The 23,589-nt window shown below is 43.2% G+C and overlaps 1 protein-coding gene across 1 annotated transcript in view; it reads left to right on the top strand.

Moving 5' to 3' along the window:
• ITPR2 (inositol 1,4,5-trisphosphate receptor type 2) overlaps nt 1–23,589 on the top strand; it is a 347,129-nt gene that overhangs the window by 268,980 nt on the left and 54,560 nt on the right. The window contains exons 45-47 of the mRNA XM_033163298.1: nt 6,330–6,449; nt 15,680–15,787; nt 21,417–21,609. Coding sequence (XP_033019189.1) covers nt 6,330–6,449; nt 15,680–15,787; nt 21,417–21,609 — 421 coding nt within the window. The remainder of the gene's footprint in view (nt 1–6,329; nt 6,450–15,679; nt 15,788–21,416; nt 21,610–23,589) is intronic.

Here is a 23,589-nt window from a genome sequence, read left to right as displayed (position 1 = left end):
TGATCTAATATTACTGCATTTCATATTCTTATTTATTTCTATTACATTCCATTTTTGAAAATTATCATATAATTAACAGCTGCACTCTTAATCATTTCTATTCATGTTATTATATTATTTTAGTTCCAAAAAAAAGCTTCAAGTGAGGAACCATGGCTTTTTCCTTTTCATCCTGATAGTGCCACATCCAAAAGTCAGTTGTTAGTCTCTTGGCCTTATAAGTCTCTTTTCCTTTTTCCTGCAGCACTTGGGGCTGCCTCCTTCCTCCCCCCTATTGTTGTATTCCAGCCTGGTTGTGGCAAAGCGGCAACTTCAAGGTTAAACCCTCTTTTTTCTCTGGCTCAGCCCTTCCCATAATACTCAAGCAGTTCCAAATTGACACCAGCAGATCCCTCCCTTCCACTGGCACCAAGAATCAACAAGTTCCAGAGATTTGCCATTTCTTCCTCTGGCTGGGAAGGGAGGGAAAAGGCAGCACCATTCCTCTTCCAACATCCAAAAAGCCCTCGTGCCTCTTTCCTTTTGCCACTACCATAGCATTTTGCTATTTTTTAAAAAATAGGTTATATCCAGTGCTTTTTTTCTTAAAAAAGGATTAGGGGTACTCTCATTATAGTGGGACGCGGGTGGCGCTGTGTTCTAAACCACTGAGCCTAGGGCTTGCCGATCAGAAGGTTGGCAGTTCGAATCCCCACGATGGGGTGAGCTCCCGTTGTTCAGTCCCAGCTCCTGCCCACCTAGCAGTTCGAAAGCACGTCAAAGTGCAAATTGATAAATGGGTACCACCCCAGTGGGAAGGTAAACGGCATTTCCGTGTGCTGCTCTGGTTCACCAGAAGCGGCTTAGTCATGCTGGCCACATGACCCGGAAGTTGTCTGCGGACAAATGAGCAAGATGAGCGCCGCAACCCCAGAGTCATCCACGACTGAACTAACAGTCAGGGGCACCTTTCCTTTACCTTTACTCTCATTATCCTACCCATATGGAAATTGTTGTTGTTGTTCAGTCGTTCAGTCGTGTCCGACTCTTCGTGACCCCATGGACCAGAGCACGCCAGGCACGCCTATCCTTCACTGCCTCTCGCAGTTTGGCCAAACTCATGTTAGTAGCTTCAAGAACACTGTCCAACCATCTCATCCTCTGTAGTCCCCTTCTCCTTGTGCCCTCCATCTTTCCCAACATCAGGGTCTTTTCTAGGCAGTCTTCTCTTCTCATGAGGTGGCCAAAGTACTGGAGCCTCAACTTCAGGATCTGTCCTTCTAGTGAGCACTCAGGGTTGATTTCTTTAAGAATGGATAGGTTTGATCTTCTTGCAGTCCATGGGACTCTCAAGAGTCTCCTCCAGCACCATAATTCAAAAGCATCAATTCTTCGGCGATCAGCCTTCTTTATGGTCCAGCTCTCACTTCCGTACATTACTACTGGGAAAACCATAGCTTTAACTATATGGACCTTTGTCGGCAGGGTGATGTCTTTGCTTTTTAAGATGCTGTCTAGGTTTGTCATTGCTTTTCTCCCAAGAAGCAGGCGTCTTCTAATTTCGTGACTGCTGTCACCATCTGCAGTGATCATGGAACCCAAGAAAGTGAAATCTCTCACTGCCTCCATTTCTCCCCCTTCTGTTTGCCAGAAGGTGATGGGACCAGTGGCCATGATCTTAGTTTTTTTGATGTTGAGCTTCAGACCATATTTTGCGCTCTCCTCTTTCACCCTCGTTAAAAGGTTCTTTAATTCCTCCTCACTTTCTGCCATCAAGGTTGTATCATCAGCATATCTGAGGTTGTTGATATTTTTTCCGGCAATCTTATTTCCGGCTTGGGATTCATCCAGCCCAGCCTTTCGCATGATGAATTCTGCATATAAGTTAAATAAGCAGGGAGACAATATACAGCCTTGTCGTACTCCTTTCCCAATTTGAACCAATCAGCTATTCCATATCCAGTTCTAACTGTAGCTTCTTGTCCCACATAGAGATTTCTCAGGAGACGGATGAAGTGATCAGGCACTCCCATTTCTTTAAGCACTTGCCATAGTTTGCTGTGGTCGACACAGTCAAATGCTTTTGCATAGTCAATGAAGCAGAAGTAAATGTTTTTCTGGAACTCTCTAGCTTTCTCCATAATCCAGTGCATGTTTGCAATTTGGTTTGTGGTTCCTCTGCCCCTTTGAAATCCAGCTTGCACTTCTCGGAGTTCTCGGTCCACATACTGCTTAAGCCTGCCTTGTAGAATTTTAAGCATAACCTTGCTAGCATGTGAAATGAGTGCAATTGTGCGGTAGACTGATCTTCTCCAATCCTCTGGCCACTGCTGAGTTTTCCAAACTTGCTGGCATATTGAGTGTAGCACCTTAACAGCATCATCTTTTAAAATTTTAAATAGTTCAGCTGGAATATCATCACTTCCACTGGCCTTGTTGTTAGCAAGGCTTTCTAAGGCCCATTTGACTTAGGGGATATACTGCCCCTCAATGAGACCAAACTTAGATTCACAAAATGTTTAGGGGTATGTGTACCCCTGCGTACCCCCCAGAAAAAAAGCACTGGTTATATCTCAACCTCTCCATGATCTCTTAGTCTTTCAGTCTTTTTTAGGTTGGAGGGTAGGCTCTAACTCCCAGCGATATCTTTCCAAATAAAACCAGGCTCTCCTCCCGCCTTTACTCCTTTCAAGCCACACACAGCTTTTCATCTTCTTTTAAATATCTCTTCTACATCGTACATCAAGCCATCCTCACTTGTATATCTTAAAATCCAATATTAGGAGAGGGTTGCCGAATTAAAAATATAAAAACTTCCAGAAAGTATAGCAAAGAGCCCCCTTCTCCTCCACCTGCCTCCAGCACAAGATAGAATCTTCTCCCAATTTCAAACCTCTGTTCCATGCAGCTGATTGTTCACAGTTATAATCTCTGTTGTGCGCCTGTTCTTAATGCCAATTAAAACCCAATTATAAGGAGAACCTCTGCATCCAACAGCAATGGGGGAGGGGTTGCATCAGGAGAATTGTGCAGCACCCAGTGCTTCTGCCCATCCCCACACTGATCTGTGCCAGGGCGAGCCATTGAGACGATGGTGGGCTGCCAGTACCTCCCATACCCCAAGAGGTTTATAGGGGATTGTTTTACCCCTTCCACCCCCACCCCTCTTTTAAACCTGTGCCTCTCTGATGTTGAGAGAGCCATCACCATGACACGGGACAGGAACCGGAAGCTCCATAGCCATTTTGTATAGGGCAGGTCTCTGTCCTTTTTCCTTTGATTTGCAGCCCACATACCAGTGGTGGGCAGGACTGGAGCCAAAAGTGAGCAGGGCTACACTCTCTTTCTATCGTCCTTATTCATTTCTCCACTCCCTCTCTCTCTCCTCCAACAAACTTGCAGTTTGCACTGGGGAATCCACTCTGATAACAGTCCCCTTCCATGCAAATTGCAGCTACAGAGGATCCAGTCTAGACTGGGATCTTGGCATGGGGGTAAAAAGCTAAGGTAAAGGAATCCCTGACCATTAGGTCCAATAGTGGGGCTTTAATATTGCTGAAGTCTTAATACAGATCACTCTTGCAATTTACACTGGGTGTGTGTGTGTGTGTGTGCTCCCATTGGAGTAATTCCAGATGTGAGACTGCAAGAGAGTGGCTTGCCTGAGGCCATATAGTGAGTTAATGGTAGAAGTGAGATTTACACTAGAGTCTTCCTGGTTGACAGCTCCTTTTCTGAGCTACCGTACCACCCTTTGTTCATGTGGCTGGAGCACCATTTAAATATTGCAGCCATGCGGGCAAGACCTAATTTCACTGGGTCATTTACACATTGCGCAAGCCACACGGAGGCTTCTTACAAAAACAAAAAACAATTTTAATGGTCTGAGGCAGCCTTAACCAAACTGGTGCCCTCCAATGTTCTGAAAGGGTTGGTGGAAGTCATAGGAGGGTACCGGGTTGGTGAATGCTTATAGAGAAACATCTCAAATGCTCCCTTTAGGGTTATTCAGAAGAATAACCCTAAAGGGAGCTGAAGATAGGCAGCTCTCCAAATGTGTAATAAAATTCCCACCAGCCCTGGCCACTGGCCACACTGATTACTGTGGTAGTCCAAAACATCTGGAGGTAGCCACGTTGGCTACCTCTTCCCTAAAATGTTGACATTAGCTGTGTACAATGGGGGTTCATGTAATGTTCCTACTTGTAGTCTCAGGCACACATGCAGTCAAGACGCGACTGCTTGTGTTTTAGCAAAACCCACTGTGTGAAACAGCTTCGCATATCCAAGCTCTATCAGCAATCCATGGGATCACAGGCCATCTTCAACAACACAATATTTGTAGTCTGGGGACACTTTTGGAACCATCATTGCCACAAGATGCACAAATAATTGGGCGGCTAGCTCTTTCAGCAGTTGTGGCTTGTGCACCAACCCCACCCTTACCTAGACCACAATAGTCTAAATCACTGCAACTCAGGCATTGATCACCTCAAGTCTGGATTACTGTAATATGGGACTGCATTTGGGATGGATGGTGCAGAATGCTGGTGCAAGGTAGAGTATCCAATTGGGCACACGTTACACCTGTGCTAAAAGCACTGGCTGCCTGTTAGCTACCAAGCCATTTTCAAGGCTTTGTTGCTGACATATAAAGCCAACAACTCAGGACCAAAATACCTAAAAGATAGCCTTCCCCTATGTAGGCCTTTGGCAGGAGGTTAAGATCATCAGAGGAGGATTTGTTAGTGGTGACATTATTTTACCATGTGTTATTTGCAGGTCTTCTCTGTAGCAGTGTAACTCTTGAAACACATTCCCTCACCTCCCCCCCACCCCCACTCCCACAGGAGGCTCCAGCCAAAGACACTCAGGCTTTCCCTGACTAGGTTATTGGCTCATTTTTGGCATTGTGTATATTGCTGACCGTGATTATCATTTGTTGTTGATTTCATTTAGATTTTTAAAATATATTTTAATACTTCTTTGATTTTACATGTTTCTAATATTTTAGTGTTGGGATTTCATTTTGTAAATCATTTTGGGATTCTTGAATGGGAAGTGATTTTGATATTGATAAAATGATTTTGATAAATAAGATGAGTCAGCAAATTATGCATTACTTTGCATTTTATTGATTGAATGTTGATATTTGGGGATTTATCCAACATTCCTCTAACCTCAGCTTCCACCCACCCACCTTTTTATTGTTCAGATCAGCTGCTTTTTCTTGTACAATTCAAGATGCAGGGGGAAGGTTCTTTCAGCCAGTCTTTCCCAGTTTGAACTGCAAGAGGGCCTTGACAACTCCATCCCCATTCTCTGCTGCTGTCTTCCAGCATACAGCTACAGACTTCTCTCCCTCTCCCTCTCTTACACACACACACACACACACAGAGAGAGGGAGAGAGAGTTGAATAAGTGGATGTGAATAAGGGAAGCAAAAGATGAAGGCCGTAGACCCCACATGTCTGAGAATCATGGAAAAGTGGGTCCCGTCAATGTTGCTGGCCTTCCATCCCCTCCTCCATTTCAAAAATTAGTTGTTGGCCAAGGATTTAATAGCTTAAACAACTCTTATTCACAGTTTCTCACCAGAGAAAAATCTGGTCAACATTTTTGTCATACAGACTACTTTTCCTATAATACTTTGGTTCCCCAACTTCTTAAAATTTCCATTGTCTGATTTTTTTTCCAAGAAAAAACAAAAAAATCCCTTCTTTGTGATGCTTCCTGATAAAATAAATATTATCTGACCTTTACGCATTATTTATTTCTCTGAAGGCAAGCAGTTGGATACTCCTGTTGATCAGCAACTTGGAAATGAGAAACTCTGGTGTCCACTTATTTTTTCCTTTTAATGGGCACCATTATGCTTAATAAGAATAACTTAACTCAATCTCCCCCATTGAAATTTCTTTATACAGTGGTACCTCCGGTTACGAACTTAATTCGTTCTGGAGGTCTGTTCTTAACCCGAAACGATTCTTAACCTGTGGCGTGCTTTCACTAATGGGGCGCTGCATCGCCACTGCGCAACTTCCACTCACAACCAGGAGCACCTACTTCTGGGTTAGTGGAGCTCGTTACCTGAAGCGCTCGTAAGGAGGACGGTACATAACCTGAGGTTCCACTGTATTCAGGAGAACTAGATCCCCCCCCCCCCGCCACACACTCCAATGAACTTTTCCATATTTCCTCTTCATTTGAAAAAAATATGCAACGGTATGTTCTCTCTGAAATGAACTGTTGAAATTAATCCAAAATTGATTTGACTGCAAATTTGATTTGTTACTTTGAAACTAGCATCAGTATATTTCATGTCAACTGCATTTCAATTTGTTTTGAAGGTGGATGTAATGAAGAATGCGTACACTCAGGGTCTGGAGAGTGAACATGATGAGGAAAATGGGGGTGACGGTATTTCGCCAAAAGATGTTGGACATAATATCTATATATTAGCTCATCAGGTATTGCATTGTGTTGCCCTGTGAATGCTTTAATTCTATACCTGTCTACTGAAAAGTAAGTCCCACTGAGTTCAGTGTGGCTTAGTCCCGGGTGAGTAGGGAAGGGATTGAAGTTAGTTAATACCTTACCACTGGAAATTGTTACAAAAAATATTTCTCTCTGTGTCTGTGAAATATTGGCCTGTTGCAGTGCATTCCCAAGCAGTGTGCCAGTACTGGCAACACTCTTGCAGCAAACCACATTGGAGGCACTCTGGGAAATGAGAAAGAATCAAAGGGCAGAGACCTACTACCCGGTAGGTGGCAAGGAGGCAGAGACCTCCTTCCACTGCTGCCCACCACCAGATAAGGGAGGAGAGAAACCTATCGCCATTGTAGTAGCAGCAGCGTTCAACAGGAGTCCTGGGATTTGGATCCATTGCACTCCTGAGATGTGGTCTTTTCTGACTTCATAGGAAAATAGCTTGGTTAGCTGAGTCCTGTATACCAATCAAGCTGAAAAAGCAGGCCTGTCAGCTACAAAAAAATGCATTTGATAGGCTTACTGTATGCATATCATCCTTGGCCACACAGCTGTTATTTCAAGGTGGGGAAGGGGGCAGGGGAAGCTTGGGTGCAGCAATATGCAACACTGCAGCTCCACTGGCACAACAGTGTTCTGCATGCACAGTGGAAATTCCTCTTCCTCTCCTGTCCCCTCTAGTCTTCCATTGCCCCCCCCCAAATCACCTCCAGACACCTCTTCTGGGGCAGAGTTTTGGGACGTGCAGGGGGAGGAGATGAAACAGAAGTCCCGTTGCATCCGTGGCACTACACCTGCAGAACAGTGGATACAATCCACAGGCTGTGGTTTCATTAGCTGAGATTTCTCAACTCGTTGTCCCACAGAAGATCGTCCCATATAACCAAATAATGATAATGCAATCCCTGAGATGATTACTGTACGTGATGTAACCCCTATGTCAGCATTTCCTGAGTGTTAGTTGAGCAGCACTGCTGACTCCGGTTGCCTAAACATTGATAACTAGAAGTGGCACCCTATACACCAGTTTTACTAGCAAACCGGTAGGCTACTAGCCTGTGCTTGGCTTGATGAGTTGCAAATTCTACAAGTTTGCCATAGTTCATAGAGTTTAGCTTGGCCTTTGAGTCCCAGCAGGAGAATCTACTGGATTTTAATTGGCCCCGGGAAAGCAGATTACAAGTCGCCGCAGAAACTACATTCCTCTGTTTGTTATCTTAGCCTTGTTATGACAGTTTATTTTGGGGGTACCCAGATTCTTGGTTTCTGTTGCTGTTTAAAAGGCAGTAGCCAGTTCTGCATTTTGCCACATCCTTTCCTGCTCTTACTTGTGGTTGATCTTACCAAAAGCAGAAAGCATTATTGTAAGTTGCTGACCTTCCGTGCTTAGAAAGATATAGAATCATAGAATCCTAGAGTTGGAAGAGACCACAAGGGCCATCCAGTCCAACCCCCTGCCAAGCAGGAAACACCATCAAAGCATTCCTGACAGATGGCTGTTGTGAGGGATCCTATTCCCTCCCCTTTCAATTCTTCCCCAACCGTGACTCTCCCTAAATTTCACTGACAACTAGGATGAATCCTTCAGTGGTTAAATGGGAGTTGTCTCTGGGGTACCTCAGTGCTTTCCGTTTGAAAACCTCTTGCCACCTATGGGATCTCCCTCCCAGGGTTCCCACCTACTGCAGTTTGCCTTCACTTTAGGCAACCACGTGGCACACTTGGCTTCACTGTCCAGCCCTCTGTATGACAGGAGAATAAGCAAACGGTTTCCTCTTCCACAGGAAAGCTTTGTTCTCTCCTCTTAGTCAAACCTCTTAAGGTACTGACACACTGCCACAGTCAGCGAACGTTTAAGCACTTTTAACTTTATTAGGTAACTTGAAAACATGGATGTCTCGGGTTATTACTCATACAAATCTTCTCATGTAATTCAGCTTAGTTATAATATTTCCTGCATCCCTTTAGCAATGGTAATGACCTTTCCTCCCATTCCCCAAAGCCTAACCTCGCAGTTTTTCTTTCTAAACCTCCACCCCCAACTGCCAAACCCCCAACTGCCTTTCCAGGTTGTTCCCCCTCCTTTTAGAATGCCAACTAGCTCCGCCTCCCAGGGAACACCTACCTAACATGGGAGTGATAGGTTAACCCATGATGAACCAGGCATTATTCCGCCACAGCTGTCAAGCCTCTGCTTAAAGATCTCCAAAGAAGGAGACTCCACCACACTCCTTGGCAGAAAATTCCACTGTGGAACAGTGTTTATTTTCTGTGGGGACGCAAGGGGATGCATACCCCTAAAGATTTTGTGAATCTGAGTTTGGCCTCATTGAGGGGCAGTATTTCAATATGAGAAGGAAAATGAGAGTACCCCTAAACATTTTTTTTAAGAAAAAAGCACTGGATATAAATATGTTGCAAAGTAATGTGGGAGATAGCACCACATGCTCCTAGATAAGACATCAGCAAGACACACATGTTTACTCTCCCATACGCAAGCTATTGTTTCTTCTCAGTATTTTCCTGTGCTGCATCGTCTCATACATTTCTTGCTTGCTGTTTTTGTGTTAATGTTTTCCTCTCTTTTCCATCCTATTTCCACCTGCCATTTAAGGTCACTGTTTCCATAGATCACAAATGTTTAACTTAATTCCCCCCCCCAAAAAAAACCTGCTGCTTCCATCAAGAGCAATGCCACATCCCCTGTATTAGCGGTTAGAGCCCATGATGAGATGCAAATTCTAAGTAATAGGGCTGAACCATTTATGTGAGTTTAGCATATGCAACATCATTTCCACAACCCATGGTAAAATACTGGCAAATGTGGCAGAATTGATGGGAAATGCAACCTGTTAGTTGCATACAGCATCACTAGATGCTTCCTATGACCTCCAGTAAAAGGGAAAAGATAACTTGCATGAGATGAGCAATGTTTACTAACTACTGGTTTGTGCATTGCAGGTGGGGGGAGGCTTGGGAGAGGGAGCAATGTGCCTTGTGTGCCTGTGCATGGAGGCACATTGCACCCTCCATGAGATGAGGATTGGTTGGTAGTCTAGTCTTCCTATCAGAAGTAGTGAGCAGATTTTGCCCCCCCCCAACATTGTTTTCTTGTTTCCTTTTCCTATATGAGAGAATGGCAGATACTCACTAGGATGGATGAACCTCAAAGGGGCAGGGGTGCCAAACCTACCTGCTGTTCTTGGTCTCTCCAGTGTGTGGGTGTGTTTATAGATTTAGATACAGATACACGCATAAATATGTTCACACTCTGGACTATATTTTTTTACACCTGAAAGCTGTGCTCCCAACTTTCTTTAGGTAGGCACAAAGCTGTACATAGCAGTACCTCTTTCTTATTTGCTGGTTTTTAAATGCGCAATAAATGCACTATAAATAATGAGAAATATAAAATGGCGTCTCTGGCAAGCCACTCCAGCCACCCTCTTGGGAAGAAATATCCCCTAACTGCACAAAAGGTGTAATTTAGGTCCCTAGACTGAAATTGGTGTGGGGCTTTGCTGAGTTTGCAGATTTCTCTCTGAGCATTGTTGCACCTCAGTGGACTGCAGTGCCAGAGCTTAGAGCTAATGTGGACCTTTCCCAAGAAACGTGACTCCCTTAGGACTCAAATCATTGCTTGCCAGGCCTGATGCTTGTCATAGAACTTTTTATGTTCTGCATGTTTGTTTTTGTAGTCATCAACCTGATGAGACATGATAACAGTGTCATTCTGACACCGTCTAATTAAATGCCAGCAGAAGCTGATGCAAGGCACTTTGACTTGGACTGGTAGGACTGAAATAGGAGCCAGGCACATGCATCACCCACCTTGCGGTTCATTAAAATGGTATATAACACTGCTTTCCGCTCTCTTTAAAGATCCAGTGTGGAAGGTGCAACAGGGGCTTGACACTAATGAGCCCCAGAAATATGAAACAAATGTCTGAAGGTGCTGTTCTGCTGCAAAGAGAATCCTTGGCAACTTTCTCTCTCTGCATCTTGTTGACTTTTTGCCCATTAGAGTATTATCCTTTAGTGTCATAACTTAGCCCAGTCAGACATGTGACCTGACAATGCATATCCTGTTGACTTCAGTGGAGTTGACTTCTGGTGGAGGAGAGCAGGCATTTGATCTCTCATTTAAGGAGTCTTGCCCCACTGAGTAATTTTAATAATAACAATAATAATAATAATAATAATAATAACAACAACATTTCTCACATACAAGCACAGGTTAGCCTAAGAATGATAATAAACAGAGATGTTGCCTAATTAAAGAGATACAAGATTTGGCTAGCTGCATGAATTGTAATTGATAAATTAATTAAGCAAATCTTCATATATTTGCATATGAATATAATAGCTCTGAAATGAAAAGTGTGCATTTCTTTGCTTTTTTTTAAGATGGGCAGCGGTTTTTTTAGAAGGAATCTCCTATGCATGTCAAGAAGGGAAAGTCTTCTAAGATAACACTTGCTGTTTTTCTAAATGCTTGCATTAGACAAATGTTTGTTTCTTTGTTTTTAAATCTGCCAGCTAATCAGAAACACATTTTAATTGATCAAAAGTCTTATAAACAGTTACCTGATCCAATGAACAATTGCAGCACTAATAATAAGGCTATCGCAGATCCAATTCCACGTTAACCCTTTGTAGATTAAAACACACACACCTACAGTAACTATCAGTTTGGAATCACATATCTGTACTGCAAGAAAGTAGTATGAATAAAACAATACAAGTAGCAAACCTGGTGGAAGGTATTATGCACACACCATTTGCAAATAAAAGAATTCAGGCCTTCATAGAAAACATTTAAAAACTGTTAAAAACATAAAAAACAACAATAAACATCTGAAGTGAATTTAAACACAGATGTAACTTGTTTAATCATGTGCCTGGATGGGCCCACCAAAACACAAAAGTTTTTGGCAGGAGTCTACAGGAGTATGGCACGCTCCTATGTCAGTAGGGGAATTCCAAAGTCAGTTTCTGCCACACTAAAGGCATGATTCTTTACAAATGCAGAATGGGCACTGTGTGGCACTTGTAGAAGCACACCATTGCTGTGATTTACAATCATTCATCAACCATAGAAATGACACTTAGTCTCAGCAGCTGCAGACCTTTCAGTTCTGAGGCTTTCTCTCTTAACATCTCGGGAAGTTGGCTTTGTTTCTACACCCAGTCAACTCCAAGCCCAGCTCTACTAGGAACAAGCATGTTTTAGGATGTTCTCATCTTCATGCATCTTGCATATTCATTTAGGAAGGTGAGTCATAATGTGGGTGTTGGGAAGGGCTCCAGGGGAGAGGACAGGAAGGAGAAGAAGCCCTTCAGTGTGATCAAAAGTCCGTTCCACTTACACACAGACAACACTGAATGACACCCAATATCATAATAAACTCACTGAGAGCAATAATACTGCTTGTTTATGCAGTGAGCCTTGCTTTAAATGCATATTTAACACAGAGGTGTAATCACCCGAAAAGGCAGGATGCATAACATGCTGTTTCCAGAAGTGTATTCTTACTACTGTAGATCAGAAGAGCCCACTGAAAACCCCTAATAGCACTTACCTTTGAATTTGCATGTGCATTGAGGATGCAGAACCACAGCTGTCAGCTCTGTTGCATCTCAGCGACAATATTTGAGAACTTGAACTTTGAAAAGTGAAAAATCCTAAATCCTCAGAGCAATAAATGTGTTCTTGCATTTGTATCAGTGTCATGTGTGGGTTTTTGTTACCAGATTTTCTTTTTCAGAGACCCGAGTTGACTCAGTTCTGTAAAGGTGACTTGGTGAGTCCTTTACTAAAGAGGCCTGGGGCTCTTCTCATCATTTGCTAATAGATTTTCAAATTTACCCATGTACCATTTTCCCCGAGAGCTGCATTTATTAGGACTTTGAGAAAATCTGATGAGGTATAGAGAAACACTTCAGAGTTGGAAGTGACCTCAGAGATTATATTATTGCTTATGTCCAATATTATTAGAAAACATCTTATTAGAAAACATCTCCCACTTACTAAGCATTCTTGCTATTGTGTATGTTTAATAACATCTGGGATTGGTGCTGAACTTAATGTGAGGCCAGAAAGGCTCCTTTGATTAAGGATTCAGCAACCTTGACCTTCAGTCAAAATGAAAGGCTACCTAGAAAAATACTGCTAGGAGACTAGATAAACCATTTCTTCTTTTATCCATCTTTTTTTAAAAAAATAAAAAGTAAAATTAAAATATCATACATTCTCTGTATGAGTGTCCATAGATAAATAAATCATTCGTTTGGAAGAACCACCTGTTGCTGTATCTAGAGCTAGATTCCTGTTGCAAGATTTGCTGTTCAAAGCCTTACAGTATGGTCACCATAATCAGTACATTCACTGATTTACATATGCTGCAGATATTGGCCACAATCCAGCAGCATTGTCCTGCTCAAGAGGACATTCAGCTGGATTCTGCCCTTTATGGGTTTGTTTGTTTTTTAAAAAAAACCAATTATGTTTGTAGAACCCTGGAACTTTTACAAGATCAAAGATGCCATTTTGTAATGTTGGAACCCCATTACTGGCAAGAGCACATGGACTTGAAAGAAAACAACTTTCACTTTTCAGTTCAGATTTGTGAAAGATTCAGGGAAGAGGTGGGAGAGATGTCTTTTTTGCTTGTAGACCACCTGGAGGTTATTGAAAAGCAATAAATGTTGTATTCCATTTTTATGAATCCCCCCTTTCAAAGTAGCCTCACCTAAGAAGCTTTACAAACAGTTCTGCATTTTCATTTTAGGAGAGATCAAAAACTTGGAGTGGGTTTCCTCCTCTCATAGTATGATCTCCTGATCATGTATGAGAGATTTCCTGACTAAGATTCCACCTTGATTGAAGGGCAAGACCACACAACCTTTCATTGAGAAATCCTTCCTTGCTTCACACTTAGTTCAGCAGTCCCTGGAGTAATTAGGTATTAGCATAGCAAAGATCCCAAGCAGATGAGAGACATAAACCACCAAGACCATAAATGTGCAGCAGGGCCATATGTTGGGAAGGAGAAGCAGTTGTGTGTGTGTGTGTGTGTGTGTGTGTGTGTGTGTGAAAGCTAGCTGACCCAATCAGAAGAGGCCCTCATGCATTAACCCATTCAGTCTTCAACTGAACTCAGAGGTTGGATATATGTATTTATTATGTAGTTTCTCATATTTTTACTCCACCATTGGACAACAGTCCTTATATTGGCATACAGTAAAAACAAAAAGGAGCCATTTTCCATCAGTCCCCTGATAAAATTTTAGAGACAGGAAATAGAATAGGGGAGGGGAAATTCAAGGACAGGAAGGACTTAAACATAGAATTTACAGGTCAGATATAAATAAATAATTTCAAAAAGCATATATAATATGGAGGAGGGGGACAAGGATGCTGTCAGGCCTAGATCATGTTCAGTAGAGGGTGCAGTGAGGGAGAAGGAGATGAAGGCTATCTGTATACAATGGCAGCAGCAGGGGTAGGTGATCAGACTGAGTGAGCAAAGCTGACCCTGCTGCTTTTAGAGACTGTTTAGAAGCACCATTTTTTTCAGTTAAGCATTATATACATTCATTAAACAAACAAATAATTGTTATGACGACCAGGGTTAGAGAAGGGGGCAGATAGAAAAGAAAATGGGATCCCTTCACTTTTAATAGTTGTATGAAACTAATGACGGAGCAGGGGCCCTGTCCTCTCCTCACCCTATTCTGGGAATATCACCTAGAATGCTGTGACCTGTTGGTGCAAGGAGATTTCTTACATTGGTGTGGGCTGGTCTCCCTGCAGGTCCCTCCCTTGTTCAGGGCAGGGTTGTGATGCACAGGTTAACCCCTCATCTGACATCCCTCAGATCACCAGTTTGATACACACTGTAGGCGTCTTGGGGCTCACATAGTATGCTGTGTCCAGAAAGAAGGCAAGGTGACTGTGGGAAATAACTCAAGGGTGGACAAGGCAGTGGACTTAACAAACAATGACAGATATACCAGAGCAAATCCCAGCCTGGGCCAAGTGAAATTATCTGAAGAAATGAATCAAAAGGGAGGTTAGGCCTGGCTTCCAGTGGCCTATCCATGCCACTGCTTGCTAGGGAAAGATGAGCTCTTTCAGTTGCTGCAGAGAACATAATCAGCCTAATTAAACCTCTCAACATGTGATTCCAGGATCTCCCATTGTTCAGTGATTCATACCCTGCTCTTTTTAATGTTTGTTAACAAATTGTTTTCTGTGTGGTAAGGTGTTAAGAGTATAAAACAATACTAGTTTTTGGAAGGGAAGTTGCTACATGCATAATAGAAAGCACTATTCAGTTATAAAGTTATTTCCACAGAGAGTGGAAATAACTTTATAACTCTTATTACAGGGAGTCTAGCTAAAAATGTTTTTAAAAATTACCCAATTCCATCTTGCTTTTCTTTCCTTGCTTTGCCTTTCCTTCCTTCCTTTTTTTTTAAATGCACCTTTTCAAACTATAAGTGTTGGCACGCTCCTTCAACATTCTCCAGCCACTGAATTCTTAACCAAACACAAGATCTTACACAACCTCCCAGGACACACACACACCGTGGAGAAACCTCTTGGCAAAGCTCTAGAAGGGGAACTGTGTTGTAGCAAAAATGTCAAAGGGTCTAAAGGAATCCTTAACATGAACACATTGTTCAGCCGTACCTTGGTTTTTGAACAGCTTACTTTTCAAACATTTTAGCTCCCGAACGCCGCAAACCTGGAAGTGACTGTGCCTGTTTGCGAACTATTTTTGGAAGCCGAATGTCTGACAGGGCTTTTGCAGCTTCTGATTAGCTGCAGGTTTTCAAACATTTTGGAAGTCAAATGGAACAGATTCTGTTTGACATCCAAAGTACGACTGTATTGGGCATGTGCTTTGGTGGACTGCTGCTTACTTTGTCAGATGTATAAAGTGAAGGGTGATTGGTTGCAATGGAGGACAGGATTCAGTTAACAATTGTGTAGAAGAGGGCACAGGGTAAGCATCATCAGACAACAACCAGGACCCACGGTCGACCCTTGAGGATGGGCATATTTTTATTCTTAGTGATGGAAGAAACAAGTCTTACTCATTGAATATGTAGTATGTGTTTATGGGTTAAGCAGAGATGGGCAATCTGAGAGAATTCTGACATGGACTGAATCAAATATTTTCCACCCTTTGCCTTCTAGCTGGCTCGCCACAATAAAATACTGCAGCACATGCTGAAGCCTGGCTCTGATCCAGAAGAAGGAGATGATGCTTTGAAGCACTATGCTAACCACACAGCCCAGATTGAGGTAAAGAGTTGTTCACTGAATGCAAAACATGTAGAGTCAACACACTTGGACCTCTGGAAAATGCTTCTGGATCTCCCAGTTCCATGAATGTCAAAGTTAGCCATCTCGTTAATAATCTTGCCATTGCAGGGAGTGGAGTAGATGAAGCTGGAGATAATTACCAGTCCTTTATTTAAATGAGGCATCCACTTGAGATCCACTCTGAGGGACAGTGCATAGTACATTAAAAGGGGGAGTGGGGATGTGACAGCCACCATTCAGTTCTGAACAATGTGAAGAGACTGAGAGAAGGAGGTGCAGAGTAGACAAAATTAAGTACCGTATTTTTCCGTGTATAACACGCCCCCATGTATAAGATGCCCCCTCTTTTTGGGGACTCCAAATTGGGAAAATGGGGGGAGATTGCCCAGAGTTGTTGAGCTTTTTGGGGGGGAATCCCCACAGTTGCTGAGTTTTTTTGGGGGGGTTGCCAAGAATCGTCCACCTACAGAACCACCACAGCCAATCGTGTGCACGTCGACAAATCCACCAATCATCTGCACACTCGCTGAAAGCAAGTGCCAATCGCCCGCCCAATTGCCACAGCAGCCAGTAGCCAGCCAACCTTGCCGCACCCACCAATCACCCGCAATCTCATGCTCGCATCCGCCACCAATTGCCCGTCCTACCTCTCCACTATCCGTGTATAAGATGACCCCCAATTTTTAGCATGATTTTTTAATAAAATAACCTCATCTTATACACGGATAAATACTGTCTTTCTTCACACAACACACAATTAATCTAGAAATTACCAGCACAAGGTTTGGTGGTGGCCACTAGCCTAGGTGGATTTTGAAAGGATTAAGAGACATAAATGAGTTATTCTCTCTTTTTATTTGATTTTTAATTAGTGATTAGCAGGACTTTTCTTCAGCCAGAACTCACTTCTCAAGTGGGCACCATTGCCATTATAAGAGAACAAGGGAGGCATACATCGCAGCGGCATAGTGCAGGTTGACGGTGCCCAGGGGCAGGGCATGGAGAATGGCCCTGGCAACCCAAGCCCTCTCCACTGACCAAGCCACAGGGGTCTGATGGGAGATGGAGGAGACTAGGCAGTGTGCACAGAGTTAAGCAAAGCAAGAGGAGGGAGAAATAGGCTTGAAGCTGCCCAGCAAGGAGGGCAGACCTGAAGGATGTGGCACCCTGTTCACGAAGAAGGAGGCAGCTGCCAGAGCCTCTCGCCTCTCCCTGGTGGGTTGCAGCAATGGTGCCCTCCCCCCTCCCTCTCAGCTGGCCAAGGGGTGGGGCATGTGCAGGCGTCCCTTCGCTGGCCATGAGCAGAAGGATGTGGTAGCACCACCCTAGCCCTGAAAGCCAGCCAGGGATTGTCTTGTCTTGCCTCCTCGTGGCTCTGGTCTTTATGAGGGAACCTGTCATTGGGGTTCCTGGTTGTGTCCCCTTGCACCTCTTCAAAAATCTGACCCTCCCGTGGTTCATGATGAGTTCTAGCATCTCATTTTCTAGAAAAACAACACAGTAGTTGTAAGCCATTATGACCAAATGCAGTCTCCATGTTTAGCACCAGTATACTTCAAAGTATCATATGCTCTCCTTCATGGATCACTGCCTTGTCGTGGCAAATGGGCTTGAATAACTCAGGAAAGCTATGAGCTATGCCATGCAGGGCCATCCAAGATGGACAGGTCATAGTGGAGAGTTTTGACTAAATGTGATCCACCTGGAGAAGGAACTGGCAAGCCACTCCAGTATCCCTGCCAAGAAAACTCCATGGACAAAGACAACAGGCACATAAAAGATATAACGCTGGAAGATGAGCCCCTCAGGTCAGAAGGCGTCCAACATGCTACTGAGGAAGAGCAGAGGACGAGTACAAATAGATTCAGAGCTGATGAAGCAGCTGGGCCAAAGCTGAAAGGTCACTCAGTTGCAGATATGCCTGGAAGTGAAAGGAAAGTCCAATGCTATGAAGAAAAATATTGCATAGGAACCTGGAATGTAAGAACCATGAAACTTAGTAAGCTGGATGTGGTCAAAAAAGAATAAATATTGACATCCTGGGCATCAGTGAACTAAAATGGATGGGAATGGGCAAATTCAGTTCGGATGACCGTCATATCTACTACTGTGGGCGAGAATCCTGTAAAAGAAATAGAGTGGCCCTCGTAGTCAACAAAAGAGTGGGGAAAGCTGTACTGGGATGCAATCTCAAAAATGATAGAATGATCTCGATACGAATGCAAGGCAGACCTTTTAACATCACAGTAATCCAAGTTTATGAAGAAACTGAAATTGACCAATTCTAGGAAGATGTCAGGGTCGAGTCAGATGAGGAGGAGTGGTGGCAAGCCCCCCCCCCCCAAGGCAGCACTCACAGAGGAATCTGTGGAATTCATACCTGGGGAAGACTGGTGGCGGCACTCCTCAGAAGAAGAGGAATCTGACAGGGAGGAGGGAAGACCAGAGCTAGAGGAAGAAGTTGAGCCAGAAGCAGGTCCCAGTCAGGAGGAGAATCAGCCGATCCCCTCTCCTCCTCAGCTGTAGAATGACGAGCTGAGAAGCGAAGGCGGCAATTAGAGACAGCTGTAGCTCATAAGAAGCGTGGGAGTGAACCGACTTCTTGGGGAAGCCAGCTGACCCATTCTGCAGCGTCTGCAACTGCTGTGCTGAGTGCGTGGTTGCTTTTGCTCATCCTGTTCCTGTGTTCCTGACTGACTTGGCTTGGCTTGTTCCTGACTTGGACTGTTTCTGACTTCGACTTCTCCTGACCCCAGTACTGATACCTGACTTTGGCTGGCTTCTGACCTGGACTGTTTGACCTTGGCTTATCTCACCCTGACTGCTGCGCTTCAGCACACCAACTTGTTGGTGCCCTAACAGATTGCAGATGCTCTACAAACCCCCTTGCTCTGTGAGTATGACAGAACCGGGGGCTGCTGGTGGGTCTCCCATAACCCCTCCTCCTTCTCCACAATGACAGATAGACCAGCTGCAGGAGACTGTACAGCAATTGCTGCAAGCTAATCTGGTGCTTCAAGGACATGTGAAACAGTTAACTATTGCTGTGAACACCCAGCAAGCGCAGCATGGCTCAGCAGGAGTACCACCTCCTCGGCCTCCCCCTGTGTTACCGCCTGTGAAATTCAGGGGGGACAGGCAAGAGTTTCCAGTTTTTAAGGCACAGGCCATGCTGTACATTCGAGTAAGGGAAGCAGAGTTTGGTTCTCCTGAGGCCAAAGTAGCATTCCTGATCAGTTTGTTGGGAGGAACTGCCAGGCATTGGGTGACGCCTATGCAGGTGGGCGATCACCCTCACTTAACCGTTTCCTGGAGGACATGACGAATATGTTTGAGGACAGACAGAGGAAAGCAGCCATCAACAACCTCACATATGTTGATGACACAACCTTGATGGCAGAAAGTGAGGAGGAATTAAAGAACCTCTTAATGAGGGTGAAAGAGGAGAGCGCAAAATATGGTCTGAAGCTCAACAGCAAAAAAACTAAGATCATGGCCACTGGTACCATCACCTCCTGGCAAACAGAAGGGGAAGAAATGGAGGCAGTGAGAGATTTCACTTTCTTGGGTTCCATGATCACTGCAGATGGTGACAGCAGTCACAAAATTAAAATACGCCCGCTTCTTGGGAGAAAAGCAATGACAAACCTAGACAGCATCTTAAAAAGCAGAGACATCACTTTGCCGACAAAGGTCCGTATAGTTAAAGCTATGGTTTCCCCAGTAGTGATGTATGGAAGTGAGAGCTGGACCATAAAGAAGGCTGATGCATGGCCCAATGACTTGTGGAACTTAGTGCCTAGAACATCTGAGGACACCAGCTTGGGGAAAGCTGGTCTAGACAATCTGGCTGACCTTTGCTGGAAACAAAACAAAGGGCCTTAGTGTAATCCAGCAAGGCAAATCTTATGTTCATATGAATATATCAAACTACTTTTGGACTTGGAGCATGGGAATTTCATGCCAGAGATTTTGAGATTTTCTAAGATTTTTAGTTCTGAGGACACTGTTCCCAGTGTCTTTAAACTAGTTTGCATGGGGGATCCTGCCACAACCAAAGAAATGCATTTTTCTTACAAAACTTGTGTTTTAACTTGCATCAAGAAGCTTGAGAAGCTGATAAAGTGTTGAGCCCATTTATCAAGATAGTCAAAACTGAATCATTTGCATCAGTATAGAATGAATTTAGCATTTACCAGGACATTTTAATTGTTTACCTTGTGTATCAGTTTTGGCCCAAACTGAAGCCACTTTTCAGACCTTAAATTTTAGGTGTTGACAGTAGGACCTGGAATGTCATGATCTTCTTGATTAAGTGTTCAGATGGCAAAACGTTGAGACTATTTGCTCAGGTTCTGAATGCTAATTGTGGGGAAAATTTGTCCTGTCAAGTAAACAAATCAGCACAGAAGGACTTCATCCTGCATAAATGTCCTTCCTGTACTTCAGCTTTCACTTAGTATTGCATTCCAGCTGATAAACCTTGGTCCACACTTTAAACTTTGTTCAGGGACACCATTTCAGTCCGTAGCCCTGGAGCATGTGAATAGGATAGACTCCTCTAGGGCAGAAGCCCTCATAGCTGCTCTGAAGACATGAGCAAATGAACCTGATGCTTTGTTGGACTCACCACAGCTTTTCCACATAGTGCTAAACCATGATTTAATGTTACATACAAATACAGTCAGTATGTTGCTTTTTAGACATTCAGGGCCACACATTAGAGAGAACCTCTGGCTCATCTCTATTCCCTCTCAATATACAGAGGCCCAGTTCACATGTAATACCAAGCCAAATCATGCTTTACCATTCATGATTTATCTGGAGTGAGACAAACCATGAACCCAAGTTCAAATGCAATGCTATACCAAAATACAGCTTAGCTCTGGATATTTGCTCATCCATGGTGAGTGAATTCTCACCATTAATTCTCATTCTTGGCTTAGTGTTACATGCGAACCAGGTCAGTGGAGCACAATGTGTGAGATGCAGAGACCACCTTTGTATGTGAGTAGGTACCACTCACAAAACTTACTCATCCCTTTTTTAATGGGGACACTGATCACATACAGGTACATTTTTTGTGTGTGCATGGAGGGCATGAGGCAAAACCTCCCTCCCACATCTGGCAGCATGTAAGACCCATGTGTTCACCAGCACTTCCAGCTCAGGTTACTTTCTTCAAAAATAAATCATTTTAATCATTGTGTAATGCTTAACATTTTACTGTTTTCTGCAATTAAAAATAATTTAAAATAAGTTTTGCTGTGCTTTGGGGATGCAACATTTTCTAAACATTTCTGTCTACCTTTCAAGGGATGCTTAGGATTTTGGAGGGCAAAGATTGAAGTTGAAAATCTCCCAAAGTGAAGTTTGCAGAGCATCTGTTAAAGAACAATCACTTTGCTACACTTGAAATTAATATTTCCCTCTTTCCTACTTGTAGACAAACTGTAACTGTGCCAAATTACATTGTCTGGAATATGGATAGAATTTAGCTGTATCTACCATCTTATTAGTCCCGTTCCTCAGCCCATAGAAGCAAGAATCAGTTTATATATGATATTCAAACCTTGTATGCATCTGAGTGAGAAACATATATTTGCAGATCGTCCGTCATGATAGGACTATGGAACAAATAGTCTTCCCTGTGCCAAATATTTGTGAATTCCTCACGCATGAATCCAAGTACCGTGTGTTCAATACTACCGAGAGAGATGAACAAGGAAGCAAAGTAAATGACTTTTTCCAACAGACAGAGGATCTGTATAATGAAATGAAGTGGCAAAAGAAAATCAGGAGTAAGTACAATAATTTGTGAGCTTGATACATGTCATTGGCCTAGTTCACACACCACATGAAGCAAAACAATAGCTTTGCATGAGCACATGGGAGAGAAGATTGTGGCTACTTCACTCCTTCCTTCATCATGTTGATGTTGTTCAGCACCAACGTAAACCATAATTTGGCTTCGTGTGTCATCCAGATCCAGGCTTGTGGTTTAGGTCTCCTGAGAATAGCCACAAGATGTAAACCAAAGTTTGTCCCACTCTCTGAGATCAAGCAGTGTATGTCAGGATTCTGAGCAATTTCTGTGTGTCCATGTGATACTGTGTAGAAAAAAAGAGAGGGATTCATGTGACAAAGCCTTTTAGATCCAGAAGTCAACAACGACTCGTGCTTAGTCACAAGTGAAATCTGAAAAGCTGATTTGTACTGACTCTTAATTGCAGATTCTGTTTCAGAAGTTTTCTACCTGAAGACCACAAGCACATCCATAAAGAACAGTGACAATTAGTGCCAATACCTGTCTATGTGGGATAGTCTGTATGGAATATTAATGAATATTAATGAATAGCACCCAAATCATGACAGGATTTCTAATTTCCCGTGTGTGTGTGTGTGTGTGTGTGTGTGTGTCTGAAATTGCTGTGCTCAGTAGTTATGAGAAGACCCTGATTCAGTTATCACCTTAGCAATGAACTCAGGCAAGACAGTAACTTGCATCTATAATTAGAGGATAATAATGCTAACTTACTTTACAAGTATGTTATAAAGAATACTGAGCTAATAATGTATGTAAAGCACTTTAGAAAAGCGTTCTTATTTTATGGCATCCCCAGGAACATGATAAGAATCATCATCATCATCATAGTTTATTTGTATGCCACTTCTTCATGGTAAAACCATGCTGAAAGCAGTTCACAAAATAAGGAGTAAAAATATAACATTTCAAGATAATTCATTAACCATTACAAAACAGAACACATTTTAAACAAATAGTCATACTACCGGTAATTGTTGTTGTTGTTTAGTCGTTCAGTTGTGTCCGACTCTTCATGACCCCATGGACCAAAGCACGCCAGGCACTCCTGTCTTCCACTGCCTCCCGCAGTTTGGGAGAAACTCATGCCAGTCGCTTCGAGAACACTGTCCAACCACCTCATCCTCTGTCGTCCCCTTCTCCTTGTGTCCTCCATCTTTCCCAACATCAGGGAAGTCTTCTCTTCTCATGAGGTGGCCAAAGTATTGGAGCCTCAGCTTCAGGATCTATCCTTCCAGTGAGCACTCATGGCTGATTTCCTTCAGAATGGATAGGTTTGATCTTCTTGCAGTCCATTGGACTCTCAAGAGTCTCCTCCAGCACCACAACTCAAAAGCATCCATTCTTTGGCAATCAGCCTTCTTTATGGCCCAGCTCTCACTTCCATACATCACTACTGGGAAAACCATAGCTTTAACTATACAGACCTTTGTCGGCAAGGTGATGTCTCTGCTTTTTAAGATGCTGTCTAGGTTTGTCATTGCTTTTCTCCCAAGAAGCAGGTGTCTTTTAATTTTGTGACTGCTGTCGCCATCTGCAGTGATCATGGAACCCAAGAAAGTAAAATCTCTCACTGCCTCCATTTCTTCCCCTTCTATTTGCTAGGAGGTGATGGGACCAGTGGTCATGATCTTAGTTTTTTTGATGTTGAGCTTCAGACCATATTTTGCACTCTCCTCTTTCACCCTCATTAAGAGGTTCTTTAATTCTTCCTCACTTTCTGCCATCAAGGTTGTGTCATCAGCATATCTGAGGTTGTTGATATTTCTTCTGGCAATCTTAATTCCGGCTTGGGATTCATCCAGTCCAGCCTTTCGCATGATGAATTCTGCATATAAGTTAAATAAGCAGGGAGACAATATACAGCCTTGTCGTACTCCTTTCCCAGTTTTGAGCCAATCAGTTATTCCATATCCAGTTCTAACTGTAGCTTCTTGTCCCATATCAGAGAAATGTT

This window comes from Lacerta agilis, chromosome 10, assembly GCF_009819535.1.
Source record: "Lacerta agilis isolate rLacAgi1 chromosome 10, rLacAgi1.pri, whole genome shotgun sequence".
In the NCBI taxonomy this organism is placed as follows: domain Eukaryota; kingdom Metazoa; phylum Chordata; class Lepidosauria; order Squamata; family Lacertidae; genus Lacerta; species Lacerta agilis.
Note: the sequence above shows the minus strand (reverse complement) of the source record. Positions and strands in the feature narration are given on the sequence as shown.